Below are 17,190 nucleotides of genomic sequence, written 5' to 3'. Positions count from 1 at the left end.
AAAAAAGAGAGGAGCAGCTGAACAGGTAGAAAAAATTTGCTCTAAGTATGGCAGAGGTTGATTCAAAGACAAGATTCTAAAATAATAAGTACATTACTTTAAAATATTTAATTTTCTATAGTATGTTACAGTCTTTTGTTTAGCTTTATATTTACTTCAAATCTATTGACCATATTGTTTAGTTCTTTAACATACTGATATAATTTGAATAGTGTCAGCCATTCATTTATAAGGCGTTTTTAATTCAGAAATTTTCCTTTCAGAAGAAGGGGGTAAAATCAGAGACTTTTCATCCCTGGAAAACCATAGATAGTGAAAGAGATTTTGAAGGGCATGGATGGGAACTAGTCCCTTGTTAATTTTCAAAGTGAGATGAGTGTCTAATTTTTCTCTGCAATTCTTCCCCTAATTCTTTCCCGCAGGAAATATGTGTCAGAGCTAGGAAGGTCTCTTGACTTAAAGTCCTTTGCTTTCATCATGAAACCATCTTTCTCTTCCTGTTGAAAAGCACTTGCAGCTATACTATCAAGGATACAATTATAAAAGCAAAGTAGTCCTAATGCTTCAGGCCCTGGACTTTTTGTCAACTGGTGATAAAAAAAAATTTCCCAGGGGATAATATTGCACATGATACAGTTCAAGGGTTTTGAGCTCTCATCTGTATGTCAGGCATTTGCCATTGTAGGAAATAGGATATCAGATTAGATGGATTACTGATTTGGTTCATTATGTCAATTTTTAAATTATCACATTTTGTTAATGCTTATATTGAAAAGATGGTGTTCTTAATATCTGAACCCATCAAAATCCATCAAATACAACTGACAAAATATTTGAATTAAGAATGAAAGAAGAATCACTGGAATAAAAAACACATGCTTTTTCCATTATTCATGACCTCTTTTATTTATTTATTTTTTTTGTTTTGCTAATATTTGCTCATTAAATTTTATTTCTCGAAAGGAAACTGTCTCAAGTACTTGGGCAAAAGAGCACTTGAAAATAATTAACATTGAATCTGATTGTAGGGCTGTCTGCCCTACATTTGGAACTAGCCCATGTAGAGATTAGTCAGTAAGATTAAAAGACAAAGTGGAGTGGATTACATAGCAAAAATGCAAAATTTTGTTTATACAGATTCAAAGCGATGGGCAGATCTCATTTGTATCTTAGTTAAAAGTTGAAAGAAACTTGCATGTAACATTTATCGAATGAGGAAAATTATTATTAAAGTTAGTCTAGTTCTTGATAACACAGGAACAGAACAAATTGGCTAAATTCTGGCTTCTTTAAGAGTTTTCTATTCTTTCATCCCTGTTGTGAGATCATCACGTTAATAAGTTGCCTCCATTAACAAGTCATGAAATTGTTTCCACTGTTTTACTCAGCTTGGGAAATTATACATATTTATGTATACACCCCCCCCATCAAATAAATTCCTCAATATGAATGATTTAGCCATCTCTGACCTTGAGTGATAGAACTAATGACCAGTTATGAAAGTGTGGTCCAACCAAAAATAACTCTTCCCACCCCTTTCAGACACAGTCCCGTGAACAGTAACTGATTGCCAGTTGTCTCGACTTGATTAAATGCTCATCAGTTCTCATGCTGTGGCAAGAGCTCTCCCAAGCTCCAGGAGTTAGGAAAAGGCATTATTCAGAAATAAGGCTGAGTCAGTAGGACATGGTTACCACATATGCGACTTCATGAAAAGATGAGGGAAAAAAACACAAAAGGTGACAGGCTGACTTTATCCAGACTTTTAAGGTGAAAGTTCATGTAAGCTTTAACTGTTCAACTTGACAGCATTTTCTGCAGTGCTGCATCTGACATTGCTGATGTAACTAGGGTTGACAGTGAGGTGAAATGCTTCTGTAATGCTTCCAGCTGTTCTTAGAAATGCAGTGTGCTGCAGAACTAAAAGAGCCTTCCTCTTACTGGGGTGATTGTCTCAGGGGAAATTGCTATTGATCCATTTTTGGTGTTTACTGCTGGTAAAATGCAAAGGTTTGCTAACAAGCAATTATTCCTTTACAGGAGCTTCCCAAGTTTCTTGAAGACCTTGCTTCAACAGATGCTGATCTGCCTTGGAACAGGTCTAAGAATCGTTTCGCAAACATAAAGCCGTGTATGTGTGTTTACTAATCAACTCCTCCATTTTGCTCTCTACCTACGATAGTACAGCATATATTTGGAATGCAACTGTATTTTTGCTTGATCTGTCTTTGATATGTTAATGCAATGATGTCCACATTATGAAATTCTGAATTTCTGTCAAGCAGTCTATGTTTTTGTTTTCATTTTTGCTTTTTTTTTTTTTAAGAAAGTAACTTTTAAGGAAAGTTGCTTTCAACTTGCTCTCACAGGCTTTATAATGCAAGTGCAAGAAACCGTAGCCTGACTAGTTTCTTAGCTTTGTAATTCAACCCATGTAGCAAACTCTTTAATATTCTTCCTGTTTTCTCCCTTTAGTGAGAAGTAGATTTTTTAAACATATAAAATCTACATGTTTGTACATTCAGCTACCCCAGAAGCCTGGGTATGCTTTCTTGTGGATACGTGTAAATGTGCTGCAAGGGTTCCATAGAAGATCAGAGTGAGTGTATGATAATTTATAAGCCAAGGCTAGATTTTATCACAGGAGACAGCAGTCTGTCTCTCTGTACTCAACACTGCTTCATTTTTCAGTTAATAAGACAAGAAATGTCATTATTATTTTAAGCATTAGCTGTGATGTGAGATGGAGAGCATGGCATTCCTTGGTTAATAATGCTATGTTTTGTGCTATTAACTTTTCAGAACAGCTGCTTCTGTTATCTACTACTTTTGCTTTTACACATATTCTAAATTACAGTCACTAAAAATTCATATTCATTGCACACAATAAAATATAGACAGATGAGTTTCATAAATCGTTAACTTTGTATTCTCATTTTTTTTAATCAAGTTGAGGACCAACCATCAACATTTGGAATGTTTGGTTTCAGCATTTACTTATTCACCTATGACATCTTTCCTGTTTTTCATCATTTCTACATACTCACTGTGGGCCCAAATCAGAAACTCTCACTCATTTTTTATTTAGTCTTCTTTTAACCAAACTTTTCTGTAATAATGAGTTTACCTTATATAAAGGAGAATTTTTAAAGTGCCAAGATCCGGCTCAATTCTATGACCTAGACACCAAGTATATAGGAAAGATTGTCAATCTCCTCATCCTGCTGTCTGATTCATATGGAGGTTGCCTGTGCTAAAGCAGCATCCTTTAAAGAAAACTGGTTACTGTTAGGCACAAGATCCTCCCATACACATCAAATTTGAGGTTTGGGGGCATTCACCATTTTAATAAAAAAGAATTATATTAAAATATATCTGGGACATTAAAGGATGACTGTACAATAATAGACATTGATTAAATAATCACTGTAAATAGTGTTCTACTATGTCAAGTGTTCTTGGATTAACAACACTAAGATTATTTTTGAATTCTTAGCACTCCAGGGATATTTGTTACATGTGTCTGTGATTTTTAAATAAACTTTTTAGTTAACTAGACTTTAATTCCATGATAGATAACAACAACAGAGTAAAACTGATGCCTGATGCTGGTATTCCCGGATCTGACTACATTAATGCCAGCTATGTATCTGTAAGTAGAAAGTCTCCCACATTTTTACTATTTTTATTTTCTTGTACAAGAGAGAGTCAAAAAAAAAAAGAACTTGCAATAAGAATGGGATTCTAATTTTTTGTTCATTACAGCTCCTGTTGCTATGGTGTTGTTCAGGTGATTGTGTGGCATTGAGCATGACCAGTTAAAAAATATAAAGTCTCCCATTTTCATTGTTGGGCAATGATTTTCGGTAATAATCAAAACTGTGCCCAGCAAATTACTTTACATAAATTTGCCTCCCACTGCTATCATGAAAGACAATTTTGGAACTTCCACTGAGGTCAACTGTTTAGAGGCAGGCATTATTTTGTCTCTTGATTCGGCAGCTGGAGCTATTGTATACAAAAAGAACAATGTAAAGATAACTGAACTGAACAGTTTCATAACAAGGGCTAACAATTTGGATGGGAGGGGGGTTGTATGCCCTTATTATTGTATGAAAGTTATGTTGGAGGAAAATGTAAATGTGCTTCTTGAAGAAGCAGCCAATATGCTATTTCTCAACCTCGGCTTTCTTCCTAAATCTTCCATTTTCTAATTGTGTTCTCAATAAATTCTTTCATCTATATTTTTCTGTCTCTAGTCTTGCCTATCTTGTTTTTGTCCTGTTGAAGCTCAAAATATTACTCATATTAAAATTACGCGTTTATTTCATTGTAGCAGTGACTAGTGGTCTGAAGTGAGGTCAAGACCCCATTTGCACACAGCACTGAAAAAACACACAGCAAGACATGCAGACTGTAGTTTAAATAGATGATACAATGGCTAGTAGAAATAAAGAGTTATTTTTCAAATAACTGAAATACTTGTTCACAGGGAATCAGCAGCAGAGCTGAGAATGGGTGTCTTATCTCAACAGTGTCTTCCTTTCCCTTTAGCAAAAGTTACTTATTCCCTGTGTGTGGAATTTCCTGATTCTGACACGTAGCTGAAAAGAATAGCCATGCCACGTTGGTACATGGCTCTGGGACTATATACAGAACTGTTGAGAAGGTGACCAGATAGCTTGGAGCATGGCCTAGCCTTTACCCTGCCTCTCTCTAACTAACATGCCAAGGCTTAGAAACAGAGCACTAACAGCAACTTCCAAAAAGCCTATAGCAAGAACCACAGCTGCAGAGTGTTCCTTGCTGAGATTTTGTGTGTTTTTACCACATATAGGCATCTCGCTTTTGGTCACCATTCATCAGTGAGTGGACAGCTGTAATGTTACCATTGCTCTGGGCTAAAGCTTTGACCTTTGAATGCTCTCATTCTATATATTTGTGGATGTTTAAATATATAAATGCATATAGCTGTAAATATACAAAGTGCATGCACGTGTGTGCTTGTGTGCATGTGTATGTGTATGTGTGTGTGTGTGAGCAACTCAGCTGTGAGCCTTGTATCCTTGAATTACAGTTCTTCACCTCACTCTTAAAGTAGGGAGGATTAACATAGTTTCCCACTGCCACCTATTTTGTATATTATAGATTAAATAACTAACAGGCAGCTGTGAATTATAGGGCTGTAATTCCAACAAGGAGCTTTGGTGGTGCTATAAACCACTGTGGCAGCTTTTTGGAGCAACAAGCAGAGTTCTGTGATACCACAGACTGCCAGCTCTACAGAATAAAGTCATTTTTATTATTGCTATTGTTACTTTCAGTCTTGTATAGTGCTTAGAGTTCTACAGGGTACATTTAGTTTCCTTAAGAAAATACAGATCCGTGAGAACACATGTTCTGACAGCATTTACAGGTTTTTTTCAACAAAATCCCTTCTCTCCAAGTTTTACATCAATTTATAATATAAAATTATTATTAAACAGAAGAAGCCAACACTGAAAAAAAGTCAACCCTATAGGAGGCTTCTCAAAGACCTTCTGTCAGAGATCATTTGCTTGAGTAAGTTCCATCCCTAATTTACAGCAGATCCCTGAGGATCACTGGAACAACAAGGTCATCAGTGTGGTATGTAGCTTGCACTAGTACTTGCATCGCTCCTCAGGAGTTTCCCTGGCCCTACTGGTCCTTAGCACTATTTTAATTCTACTGTGTTGGCCTCTTCCTGACACAGTTCTTTGTGGCTTCATGTAGGATCTGCAGTAAGACTAATACAAAGACTTAGATATTTTTTAATGGAAGTTACTGACCGTGACGTCCATGCAATTCCTCTGCTAAAAGATAGCACTTTTATTAGGATGATATTTCCAAAACTTTATTGTAGCATTGGTTCATAACTGCTCTACACAGTGGAAAAAATGCCATTACTGTCTTATGCTTCCATGGGCACCTGGCATGTAATGATTAGCCAGCCCTGCACCAGTCAGTTTAGTATGGCTGACACGGATCCAGCTGCAGGCATGGTAGATATAGGCACAACTGTGAGTCACATGCAAGCTCTTTTTTTCCTCACCAACCACTATATATTAAATATTTTCTTCTTCTTAGGGCTATTTATGTCCAAATGAGTTTATTGCCACTCAGGGACCATTACCAGGAACAGTGGGTGATTTCTGGAGAATGGTGTGGGAGACTAGAGCAAAAACACTTGTGATGCTTACACAATGTTTTGAAAAAGGACGGGTAAGTTACCAGTGTACCAATTAACAGCATATGATATAATTGTACATGTAGTTTCTGTCAGGATTATATATGATCATTGTTAATTAGTAGTCATCTTCCTGCAGATAAGATGTCATCAGTATTGGCCAGAAGATAATAAACCAGTGACTGTATTTGGGGATATAGTGATTACTAAATTGATGGAAGATACTCAGATAGACTGGACCATCAGAGATCTGAAAATTGAAAGGGTAAGCCAGAACTGGAAGCTGATTGAATTAAACACATCCAATACTTTGGAGAACGTCAGATTTGCTCCATTCCATCCACCTAACCCTCAGTATTCTTCCTGTAATCCTAAATGTGTATGTACCACCTGGTTTTCTGAGCATTTTGTGTTCATTCCTGCTCTTTTTGTGAGAATTTTCTCAGGTTTCAGTCACAAAGATCTCAGATATGTGTCCCATGTGCTACAAAGGGCCTATCAAGGTTACTGAACCTCTGGTCTGGTGGGAGGCAAAGTTTCTATTTGGACACCTCAGTTGTCTCTTCTAGAAAGGAATAATCCTAACCATTCTGGGATCAGACAAATCCCTTTGAATGTATCCCTCTCAGATTAAAGGGCAAGAGTCTCTGGTGTAGCGCAGCTGTTTTGCATTGTACCACCAGCAGTACTGGCCTCCACCCCCAGGAGATTCACCCAGTATAAATGAGAGTCATCAGTATTACTCCCACTCTCTTTGCTGGGAAGGGTGGGGGGTGGGGGGGTACAGCGATGATGTTAATCTTTGTCATGATCCACAACTATAGTTTCCACTCTTTGGAAAAATTAGCAACCAGCAAAAGTCAGACCAGCAGGTGGGCTTGGAAAGGAATCCTGGATGTAATGACCCAAGATGAAGCCGGTCTTCTTTCTCACTCCCAACACTGACCTGTGCCATATGCAGTGCAGCCAGATCCTAGGACTTGAACTCGGCTATCCAAATATAAAGATGCAGTACCATCCCGTGACATGTGCATGTAGCAAAAGGAACATGCCACTTAGGTGATTGTCTCAGTTGTCAGCCCACAGGAATATGTTGTGCACATAGTATAGGACAATGGAACAACGACAGTGAGAGAAGATATAAACTGATTTTTTAGCTAAAATAAGACACAGAGTAACCAAGGCTGGTAAAGGGACTCTTTAGATTAAAAATACTTGCCAGTAAACGTGAAATCACATGTGTGTGCCAGAGTGAGGCTGGAAAGAAAACAAAGCATAGCCTGGATTGCCTAAGTGCTCTATTTACAGTAGCTGAGCTGTTCTGCACAATAAATTATGCCATTTATGAGCATGCCATTAAATGTGCCATATTGCTGGTTATAGGAGTGCGCTTCCTCTTCTACCCACAAATGGATGGATTCTTGATGATCTTCCAGTGCAAGTAAAAAGCCTGTATGAGGCAAATCATTTACAATTATTGCCAAAATGTCCTTTTGTTTTTATGTTAATAAATTTTAATAATAATGCCCAAAGTATTTGTTAAACATAATTGTTCACATTTTTTCAGTGTTTCTAAAAAGAGTAAGTGGTAGGCTCAAAATAAAAAAAAAAAGCTGGTTTATTATAGAGCAGTTGATTAAACTGCAGAACTCCTTGCTGCAGGGTATTGTGAATGCAGAAAAACTTACAGGGCTTCAAAAACAGGGAGAAATTAATGGAAGAAAATTCTCATCAGTGGTATTAATTTTAAGACACCATCTCTGACTGAGGCAGTTCATGAGTAACAGACTATTAAGAACTAAAACCATATTCTGCTGAAGTGTTGTTACATTGTTGTCATGTTTTTATAAATTTTCCAAATGTTTTTTCTTGGCTACTGTTTAAAACAGGATATTTGGCTAGACAGGCCTTTGACCTGATCCAGTGCTTTTATTCTTATGTCCTTAAAAATTAATTTAGAAATCAGGTCATAACCAGCTGGGGTTTTTGAGTTACTGTTGCTGCTGCTCTGATTAAGGGGGCATTGAACACATAGAAAATATATTTGTGTTTACCAACATATTTGTGTTTATCTTGACCATACTAGATCAGAATTGGAATAACCATTCTAATGGTTATAACCATTCCAATGGGGAATAACCTTCTCCTAAATAAATGTCAGCCTAGTCCACTAAACTTCTAGACAAGCTTTAGAAACTTCAACCTGTAATCTACAAATTACACTGATATAGTGACTCAAGTGAAAAAGAGGGTGATTGCTGGTTGAAGTCATTAATACTTCCTCGAAACAGACTTGATGCCATCTGCCTCAAAGAAATTGCTATAAAATGTGTGCACCACGTATTATCCCTTGGTACATCTGATAGTTATTTTGCTATTCTGAGTTTCCTTTTTTAGGTGATGTTGCTGAGAAGTTTACATGTAGCTTGCTGGATTTTCTTTCATAGCTCTGATGCAAAAACTGTCTTCTTTTATATTTTTCAGCATGGAGACTGCATGATGGTGCGGCAGTGCAATTTTACTTCCTGGCCGGAACATGGAGTCCCCGAAACTACTGCACCAATTATCCATTTTGTAAAACTTATCCGTGCAGGCCGAGCACATGATACTACACCGATGGTGGTTCACTGCAGGTAAACGTATTCACCAAAACTTTATTTAGTATCTTATGATTTTAAATGCATGTCAATGCCCAGGGAAGCTGCCAAACAAGAGCAGTGAAAACTAAGTGCACAGAATGGCTCTAGCGTGAGCAGCAGTGTAGGGTTCTCTAGCGGTGCTCCTCAGTCCTTTCTAGGAGGTGAAATACCAATGTGTCTTTCCACTCTTGGAAATCCCACTGAGGTGATATCTGTGGAAGAGTTAGTCCAACAGCTTCCAGAAGGCCACTAGATTCCTCTTTATTGTCAGCAGAGGAATAGCAACAGGAATAGCTGTATTGATTTTTAATGACTTCCATTACAATTATACCTCTTATTGAGAAATATTATTTAGAATTGTATTTAAAATGAACATGTCACATATTAGCACAAGGAAGAAACTGTTTGGGAGCTAGAAAGAATGACAAATTGAAATAGGGGTTTGCATATGTCAGATTTCAAACTTGGATGCTAGTAAACAACTAAAATCTATATTTAGGCTCCTAAATAAATGGCTTAGAGGTATTCAGCTGTCATAGTTCCCATTAAAGTCATACTGAACAACCTTAAATTGCTATTTCAAAGAGTAACCATGCGGGGAAGGCTAAATCTTCAGGAAGGTGGTGAGTGTGTCCGCATTTTATATGCAGGTCAGTGTTCCCACTGACTGAGTGGGCATGTTCCAAATTAATCATCCGAGCTGAGAGACCTGGGCCTGATTCTTTGCCTCATTCTCACTCAACGCAAGTCTGGAAATATGTGGAAGGAAAAGCTGTTTTTGGTGCCACAAATCTCTTCTCTAAATCTGTCCAGTGAGGTTATCATTGAGGCTTCTTTTATTTGTCCTCAGTGTCCTACAGGTATCATCAATGATGAGAAGCCTCCTTCTCATTTAGTTTGACATTGTTGTCTTTGACAGTTGGGCATTTTCCTCTACTGCAGGGGCCAGAGAGACTAATATAGGAGAGAAATATAGAATCTTCATATGCTGAGGACACTTACATAGCCTGGAGTCTCTCTGCAATGAATCTTACCCCTTTTCACAATGCAGATACATAAAGGGACCAGCATGGGCCAGTTATTCTGCCCATGCTGAAATTCACAGTGATTGTAAAGCAGCAACATGTGTTCTCATATCCAGAAAACTCATTTGTTATATTCTGCTTATTAGACCTTGCAGGTTCAAGAGAGTTTTGCTATACATTTCCTGATTATCTGAAATGATATGCTCTGCATTTGTTACATTATTTGCCTAAAAGTCTGGTAGTGATTTTAAGAAGTCCTGTTCATTTTCAAACCCTTAAATAAAACAATGCTAGCTACCTGTGTGTCCTACCCACCTTCTGTCTTCCTTTTAAAAGTATTTTCTTTTAATATTTTGCGAGATACTATGTTAGTTTGTCCTTAATACAAAAGGCATCACAGAATTCAAGTTCAATTTCACAATATCTTGTGATTTCTTTTCTTTGAATCAGCAAGCTCTAAGAAATTCACAGAAAAGCTGTAGGGTCATTTTTCCACTTATGCAGGTTTGATTTAATTTGATTTGTCTGATATAAAATCAAAATAAGAACATGGCTCAGATCCAGATGTCACTTGATTCCATTCACTAAGGGGACTGGAAAAAAAAGTAAATTGTGCAAAAGACATCAATTTTTCCCAAGTTTTCTTTTTACAATCAATCTTCTTCAACCAAAAAGTTCTGAGGGAATATTTTATACAAGAAAACAATGAACATCATGCAGACTTTATTTTGCCATGTGTATTATGTTTGCAGTGCTGGTGTTGGAAGAACAGGAGTTTATATTGCACTTGACCATTTAACCCAACATATAAATGATCATGATTTTGTGGATATCTATGGACTTGTAGCTGAGTTAAGAACTGAAAGAATGTGTATGGTACAGAATCTGGTAAGACATAACAGTGTATTTGTATTCTGTTTTCCTGTTGTTAAAAAGTTATCTGATCTCCTACAAAACTAAACTGAAAATCTCATAAGTATCAGCTGCCTAACACATTTTCTACTAATTCCTACTTCTATTTGGGTTGCAAGTATCATACATATGTTTTAAATGTATTGAATTATAATCTGGCCAGCAAAGTCTTGACCAGTTCTGAAAAAAAGTGCTGAAATATTTAGTTTTTAGAACCAGAAGCAGAATTTCTAGGACTTTGAGAAAGTTCATTTCAAGTTTTGGGTGAAAAACAGGTGCTAAATAAAAATGGTTTTGCCCATGCACTATTTAATTTGCCCTTACTTACTGCTTAATTGTATTTTTCGTACATACGTATCGCACAGTTTTCCAAACCTTTATATATGCCTTTACCTCTGACCTCATTAATAATTCCTTAATTCTTTTTAAATTGCTCCAAATAAAATAACATGTCTGAATAAAATTAAGCACATGTAAAATCAAGGCAGTAGTGGGTTTTGGATCTAAAATAAACACATTTCTGGCAGACTTAAGAAGTTTGGTATCACTTAGTGGCGACCTGCTAGGAATAAGAAAGATTTCTCCTGTACTTGGAGGTCTGGCTATCCAGAAGTGAGCAACAGCAGAATTTAAAGCTGATCCTAAATGCCTAATGGAATGGAAATCTGGCTGTATTCACTCTCCCTCTTTTCCTTCCTGTTGGTTTAATAACCTTATCTAATTCAGGGCAGGCTTGAAACTGAGGTTATAAATCCCATGGGAGGCAAGCTGGTCTTATGATCCTGACTCAAGTGACTTATTTCAACTTTTAAACTGTAAGCAATTAATACGGTTATATCTGGATCATTACACAAATCTGGGATGAATTCTAGCACAACTGAAGCTAACAACACTGATTCTAGAACCCAGGATGCCACTATGACTGGAAAAGGAAATATCACTGAAATAACACTTATATTGAAGCATAGTTCACAGTACAATAGAAGTTATAAACCCTTGGTCAATTCAGCCAGCTTGCCTATATGCACCTAATATCAATTAAGTTAATACAGATTTTTTCTTGCTCATATCAGCCTTCAGTGAGTGCTGGTTCAGGCTCTTGAAAAACTTTCTCTTGAAGCAGTTCCTAGCTCATTTTATTTTTTTCCTTGCATGCAAACATGGTAGCAACTTGAATGTTGGACTGGATGTTCCAGCCTTTTCGTTGCTGTAGGCCAAGTGCCACTTGGGAGGCTGGGGCATTAGTGGGGCCTTTTCCTCCCGTTGCTCCCACATGGGAGTGTTGGCAGCTCAGAACCGCATGCCAGGGCCTCTCCAGCACAGGAGGGGGCAGTGGGCTGGCAAGCCTCCTGCAGACCAGTTCTAGCCCAAAGGCTGCTACCTGAGCCATTCGGGTCTACAGCATGACCTACCAACTTCACATCCCAAGTTCATGGGATGAACTTCCATCTACCTAGCTGATGGATTTTAAATGATTTGATGTCAGGAGACTTGTTAGGAATGCAATTCTGCTCTTCCATATAATTTCAGAATATATGAAGTGCATAAGAGTATATGAGGGGAGACTAACCTCTCTTCTCCAGCAACTGCAGTATAGATTTTGTGAGACCTTGTGGTGATGAAAAATGAAACTGTCACTGCGTCTCTTGTAAAGTGCTGTCTAATTACCAATTGCTTTGATTTTTTCCTCCTTCCTCCTTCTGCTTATGAACTACTTCTATCACAGTCTGAAGTTCTCTACATCGTGATGTAGCTAAACAATTGCCAGGAGTTTCCTGTGATGACGAATTCTGATGAATGCTTTTTTGTTTGTTTTGTTTTGTTTTGTTTTTACACTTTTGACTGCAAACAGAATCATCTGAAAATATGGCAAAGGTTGGAAGACAATGTAATGAGAGGCCTCCCAAAATCAAACCTTAAAACAATAAGACATTTGATAAGATCAGTGCACATTTTTTAAATGTGCCTCATTTTTCCTCACCTCTGCATTTACATATTTTGGCAAAGGCTAGAAAAAGATGTGCCAAAATGTAATAGAAGATGCTCTCATAGTTCTGATTTCAAACAAAATCAAAGACAGGAAGTTTTATTCTGTATATTCATGGCAAAATCCTGAGACAGGTTGTTCTGTACAGGTCATTTCTAGCTCATGTTTGCAAGACTATGAGGTGCAGATCAGCACTGAAACTTACCCCCAAAAAAACTGAATCTTGCAAAGTTTTATGAGGGATTCTGTAGTCAAGTTATTCTGACAGTTCTGTTATAAAACACTGCTTAGTAGTCTATAATTCAGATTTTATGTGATCAGCATGGAAGATATTAAGAGAAGAGCCTCAGTCCTTTCCAGAACTCAGTTTACAAATCCCTCAGTCAAACTGTTTGCAGGATGTATGAGTAAAATAAAAATTGGTTGCTTTCAGACCTATTTTTGCTTGTTTATAACTTCAAAATATTTTTCCTTTTGCCATTCTTTGGTACTATAGCCAACTGGCACAGAATGTCCTACATGTGTGCAATTAAACATCTCTGCAGTTACCATAGTCCCCACAAAAGCTAGCTGCATCCAATCTGTCTATAAGGAATAACTCACATTTTGTACTAACTCCTGGTATGGATGAAAGCCATGGGAGGGACCATTCAGACAATTTGAAGTAATTCTGATGATCAGGTTTCATTTACTGACAATGTACCCAGACACTGTGTAACTCACTAACGTAGATAACAATTTCAGTATCCTGGTACTCTGCTTGGCGACCTGTACATTAGCAAGGCCTGCCTTTGGACTACAGGTAAAGTGCATAACCTGCTCTTTAGTGAAATTTTTGTTTTCTCTCCCACATCCAACCATACAAAAAACCTTCAAATAATTAAGAATGTCATTAATTATAACTGGGAAAATACTTTGGCACACATACATTCCCCAGATATACTGCTTTAAGGTTTTCATTGCTACATGCTCACATGTAGCCCTGTGAATGCAACAGATTATGGAGCTTTCAGAGTCTGCCTTCTGAATTAGAATAACCTAAACTCCAGGGACGCTTCAGATCTTCATTTTAGAAATCTATATTTGTCCAGTGGATCTGTTAAGTTTATCATCTTCTTTCCAAGCCACCTACAAAGGCTACTGTGAAGTAATGCCATGCTATTGTTTCAGCAAATAACCTGTTGACTGTATCCTTCAGGGGCCTTTGAAAGTTTGTTCTAGATATTTATGGGTTTGGAGCCATGGCCCTAAGACATATCCATGTAAATAAATTCCTCTTATAAATCTGAGACACTTGAATTGAAAATTGTTGACAGTTCTGAAACAAAATAGCAGTTGTTGAGCAAAAAATATAAATTAATGTATTTATCTGCACAAAAGTCAAAGAAGTCAAACTTATATGGGTCATCTGGCTCATTCTCTGCACCTACGTACATAAGTCTTTGAACATTCAGTATTTCTCCCATGTACAGATATGCTTAATCCATTTCTTTCTATCTGTTTTCATCCTTTTATTTTTCTCTTTTCTGTAATTGTTACCTGGAGTTACTATGTCCTCGGAAGTTTCAAATTAACTTTAGTTTCCCACTCTTTGCATTTTAGTCTCTTAAAAATGATGCCACAGTCTAAGAAGTAACACTAAAAATAGTGTGGTTTTGCTCTTAGCAATGATGCGTGCTTCTAGAACATGCAGATTTACTTGAACTTTTGTATTTTAGTGCACCCTGCTGGTTTTCTTTATGCTAGAAAGAGGAAAGTTTTCATATTTAAGTGTTCCATTTATGTGGTACTGTATCTTCAGTCTGAATCTAGTGACAAAAAATAATCAAACATCTTCCCATAGAACAAACTTTTACAGAAAATTGTGGAACAACCTATTATTCTCAGTTGCATTTAATATAATTTCATATATTTTACTGAGCATAAGAATTAACATCTTTTGGCAAATTTTAACACAATATACCTCATAATTAATTAAATCAGGTTAGATGTATATGATACGATTATCAAAGTGTTGAGAATGCTGAGTTAAACTGCAGTTACTTTAAGAACATCTGGACATTTATATAAAAATTAAAAGTTTTTTACTATTAGAAATACATTTTTCTTCTAATCAAACATCTTTGAATTCACATCTTACAGGCACAATATATATTTTTGCATCAGTGTGTACTGGATTTGTTGACAAGCAAGGGAAGCAGTCAGCCCATATGTTTTGTAAATTATTCAGCACTGCAAAAGATGGACTCTCTGGATGCCATGGAAGGTAAGTAGGTGCAGATTGTCCCAAAATTATTTTTTCATAGCAGGTGCATTGACATGTCTAGGCTAAGAAGCAGAAAGGAGTACTGCAACAAGCATTTGTTGGCTTCAGAAGTGTAAAGTTCTAGGACTTTGCTGCCCTTTAACTTCCCTCATGGTAATACTCATTGGTCAAGCTATCCACTTTTTTCCCAGTGAGATCTTTTAAATTCAGCCAAGTTACCTGCTGTTAGTTAACATTTATTTAAAAGGTAGGTTAATGTTATATGTCTTTTTTTTTTTTTGTAGGTGATGTGGAGCTTGAATGGGAAGAAACTACCATGTAAATATTAAAACTAAATATTAAAAATATCAAGGTCTTAAAAATCAAAGTCATATTTTTTTAAGCACAGGGGCCAAAGTGAATTCCCCTATTCTGATGATTAAAACAAACACAAATGATTGAAACTGTTTTTCTTCTATCAATGTGCCTTCATAAATATATTTTAGTTGGATCACTGAGCACTAAGGAGTTGCAATAGTTTTGCAGAGACTGCACTTCTGCTTGTTATATGAATACTGCGTTCAGTATGTATTTAAACTGAAAGTGTGTTCTGAACATATTTCTTTTTTCCAGTTGTCTTTGTAAAAGAAGAAAAATGAGCCAAATACAATGTAAAAATTTCATATTCCCAGTGAATTTATTTGGGGCTGAATTTGCTGTATTCTTTGTGTTTTGATTTTGAAGCATTCTTGCTAGATCGGTTTCAATGTTGTTTTCAGTTCTTGCAGATTAATTCCAATACCATCTTAGTGATCTTTACGTAAATGTATGTTCTTGTGTTTTGAATCTTGTTTTATGAGTAGTAGCATATCAACTCATGATCCTGAACAGCTGAAGAGTCACCTTCTGACATAGGGAGGATTATTCAGTTTTTACACAGCACACAGTAGCTCTTCAGGGACACTTGGGGCTGTTTAAGCTACCTTACAGTCAGTGGGTTGTTTTTTTTAAATAGACATGGTGATTGCATATGTTCAGTGTTAAAGAAAGCATTTTACATTCTTGCTACTTTTGTTAAGCAGACAAAATAAAATAAAGCTGCAAATTTATTATATATTATAATGCATGTTAGACTCATCTGAGTAATGGAATGTTTATAATTTATTCAAATGTCTTGAATGTTACACTGTATAGTATATTTACAAGGAATACACAAAATTTAATACTAAAATATATTATAACACAGAGGTATAAACTAAAAAAGCTGTTGCTCCTTTATGAGCTTTGGTGAATCACTGTAGACATTGAAAAGTATGTGAGGTAATATTTGGGGATTTAATAAAAGGAAACATCTTCTACTCCCACTGATAATCATTATCAGAGAGAGATCTGAAACAGGAATGAGAGAAGCAGGAAGCTGTTGTCTGAGAAACAAAGCAAAAACTGGTGGAGTAGGAGGACTACAGAGAAATAATTATACCATCTGCCCTGGTTTTACATAGAAGTGGCAGTGCTTGATTGATATCATTGGGGTGTTTCATTGCTCATTTCTTTCTCTGTGTAAAGAAATGTATCATTCTGAATAATGCTAAAGCTGTGACCTGAATCTGAGTTTCAGAAAATATAATAGCAAAGAGACTTCAGAGTCACCAGCTTATATTCTGTTTAGAAAGAAGAAATACATAGCCTTGTTGAGAGGACAAGCTCAGGAAAATCCGACAAACCTCTTTAGAGCCTAGAAAGGGGGGTGGGGGTGGGGGTTTGCACACACTCTGAACAGAAGAGTGAGTAACAAAACTTTCCACCTCTTAACTGTGGCTACCAGACAGAAAATACTGTACAGTGTGTAGCTTGATATTTATGCATAAGTACAGGACAGTAGGTGTTTGGTATCTTTTTAGAATCTGGCAAGGGTGGTGCAGTGAGGATCCTTTGTAAATCAGTTGAGGACCCTTTGTAAATCGGCAGAAAGTGCCAAATATCTAAAATGAAGATCAAAAGGCAGCATTTAAAGAGATGGAAGTAGTCTACAGAGATATTTTGGAGAAGCTGTCTTTTGGGAAGACTGACAGTATTGTAAACATCACCTGTCAAGCTAAAAGGAAAACAATGCCTTTTAAAGCTGCATAGAGGGAGAGAGAGGTGATGTCCACAGCTGTTCAAGTCTCTGGCAA

General features: G+C 36.8%; 1 protein-coding gene across 1 annotated transcript in view; it reads left to right on the top strand.

The window, feature by feature from the left end:
* PTPRQ (protein tyrosine phosphatase receptor type Q) overlaps positions 1 to 16,079 on the top strand; it is a 139,656-nt gene extending 123,577 nt beyond the window's left edge. The window contains exons 56-63 of the mRNA XM_067289925.1: positions 2,041 to 2,131; positions 3,576 to 3,652; positions 6,109 to 6,243; positions 6,348 to 6,473; positions 8,693 to 8,841; positions 10,625 to 10,760; positions 14,914 to 15,037; positions 15,322 to 16,079. Of these exons, the coding sequence (XP_067146026.1) occupies positions 2,041 to 2,131; positions 3,576 to 3,652; positions 6,109 to 6,243; positions 6,348 to 6,473; positions 8,693 to 8,841; positions 10,625 to 10,760; positions 14,914 to 15,037; positions 15,322 to 15,359 (876 nt within the window). The 3' untranslated portion in view covers positions 15,360 to 16,079. The remainder of the gene's footprint in view (positions 1 to 2,040; positions 2,132 to 3,575; positions 3,653 to 6,108; positions 6,244 to 6,347; positions 6,474 to 8,692; positions 8,842 to 10,624; positions 10,761 to 14,913; positions 15,038 to 15,321) is intronic.
* The last annotated feature ends 1,111 nt before the right edge of the window (positions 16,080 to 17,190 follow it).

Source organism: Apteryx mantelli, chromosome 1, assembly GCF_036417845.1.
Source record: "Apteryx mantelli isolate bAptMan1 chromosome 1, bAptMan1.hap1, whole genome shotgun sequence".
Lineage (NCBI taxonomy): Eukaryota > Metazoa > Chordata > Aves > Apterygiformes > Apterygidae > Apteryx > Apteryx mantelli.
Note: the sequence above shows the minus strand (reverse complement) of the source record. Positions and strands in the feature narration are given on the sequence as shown.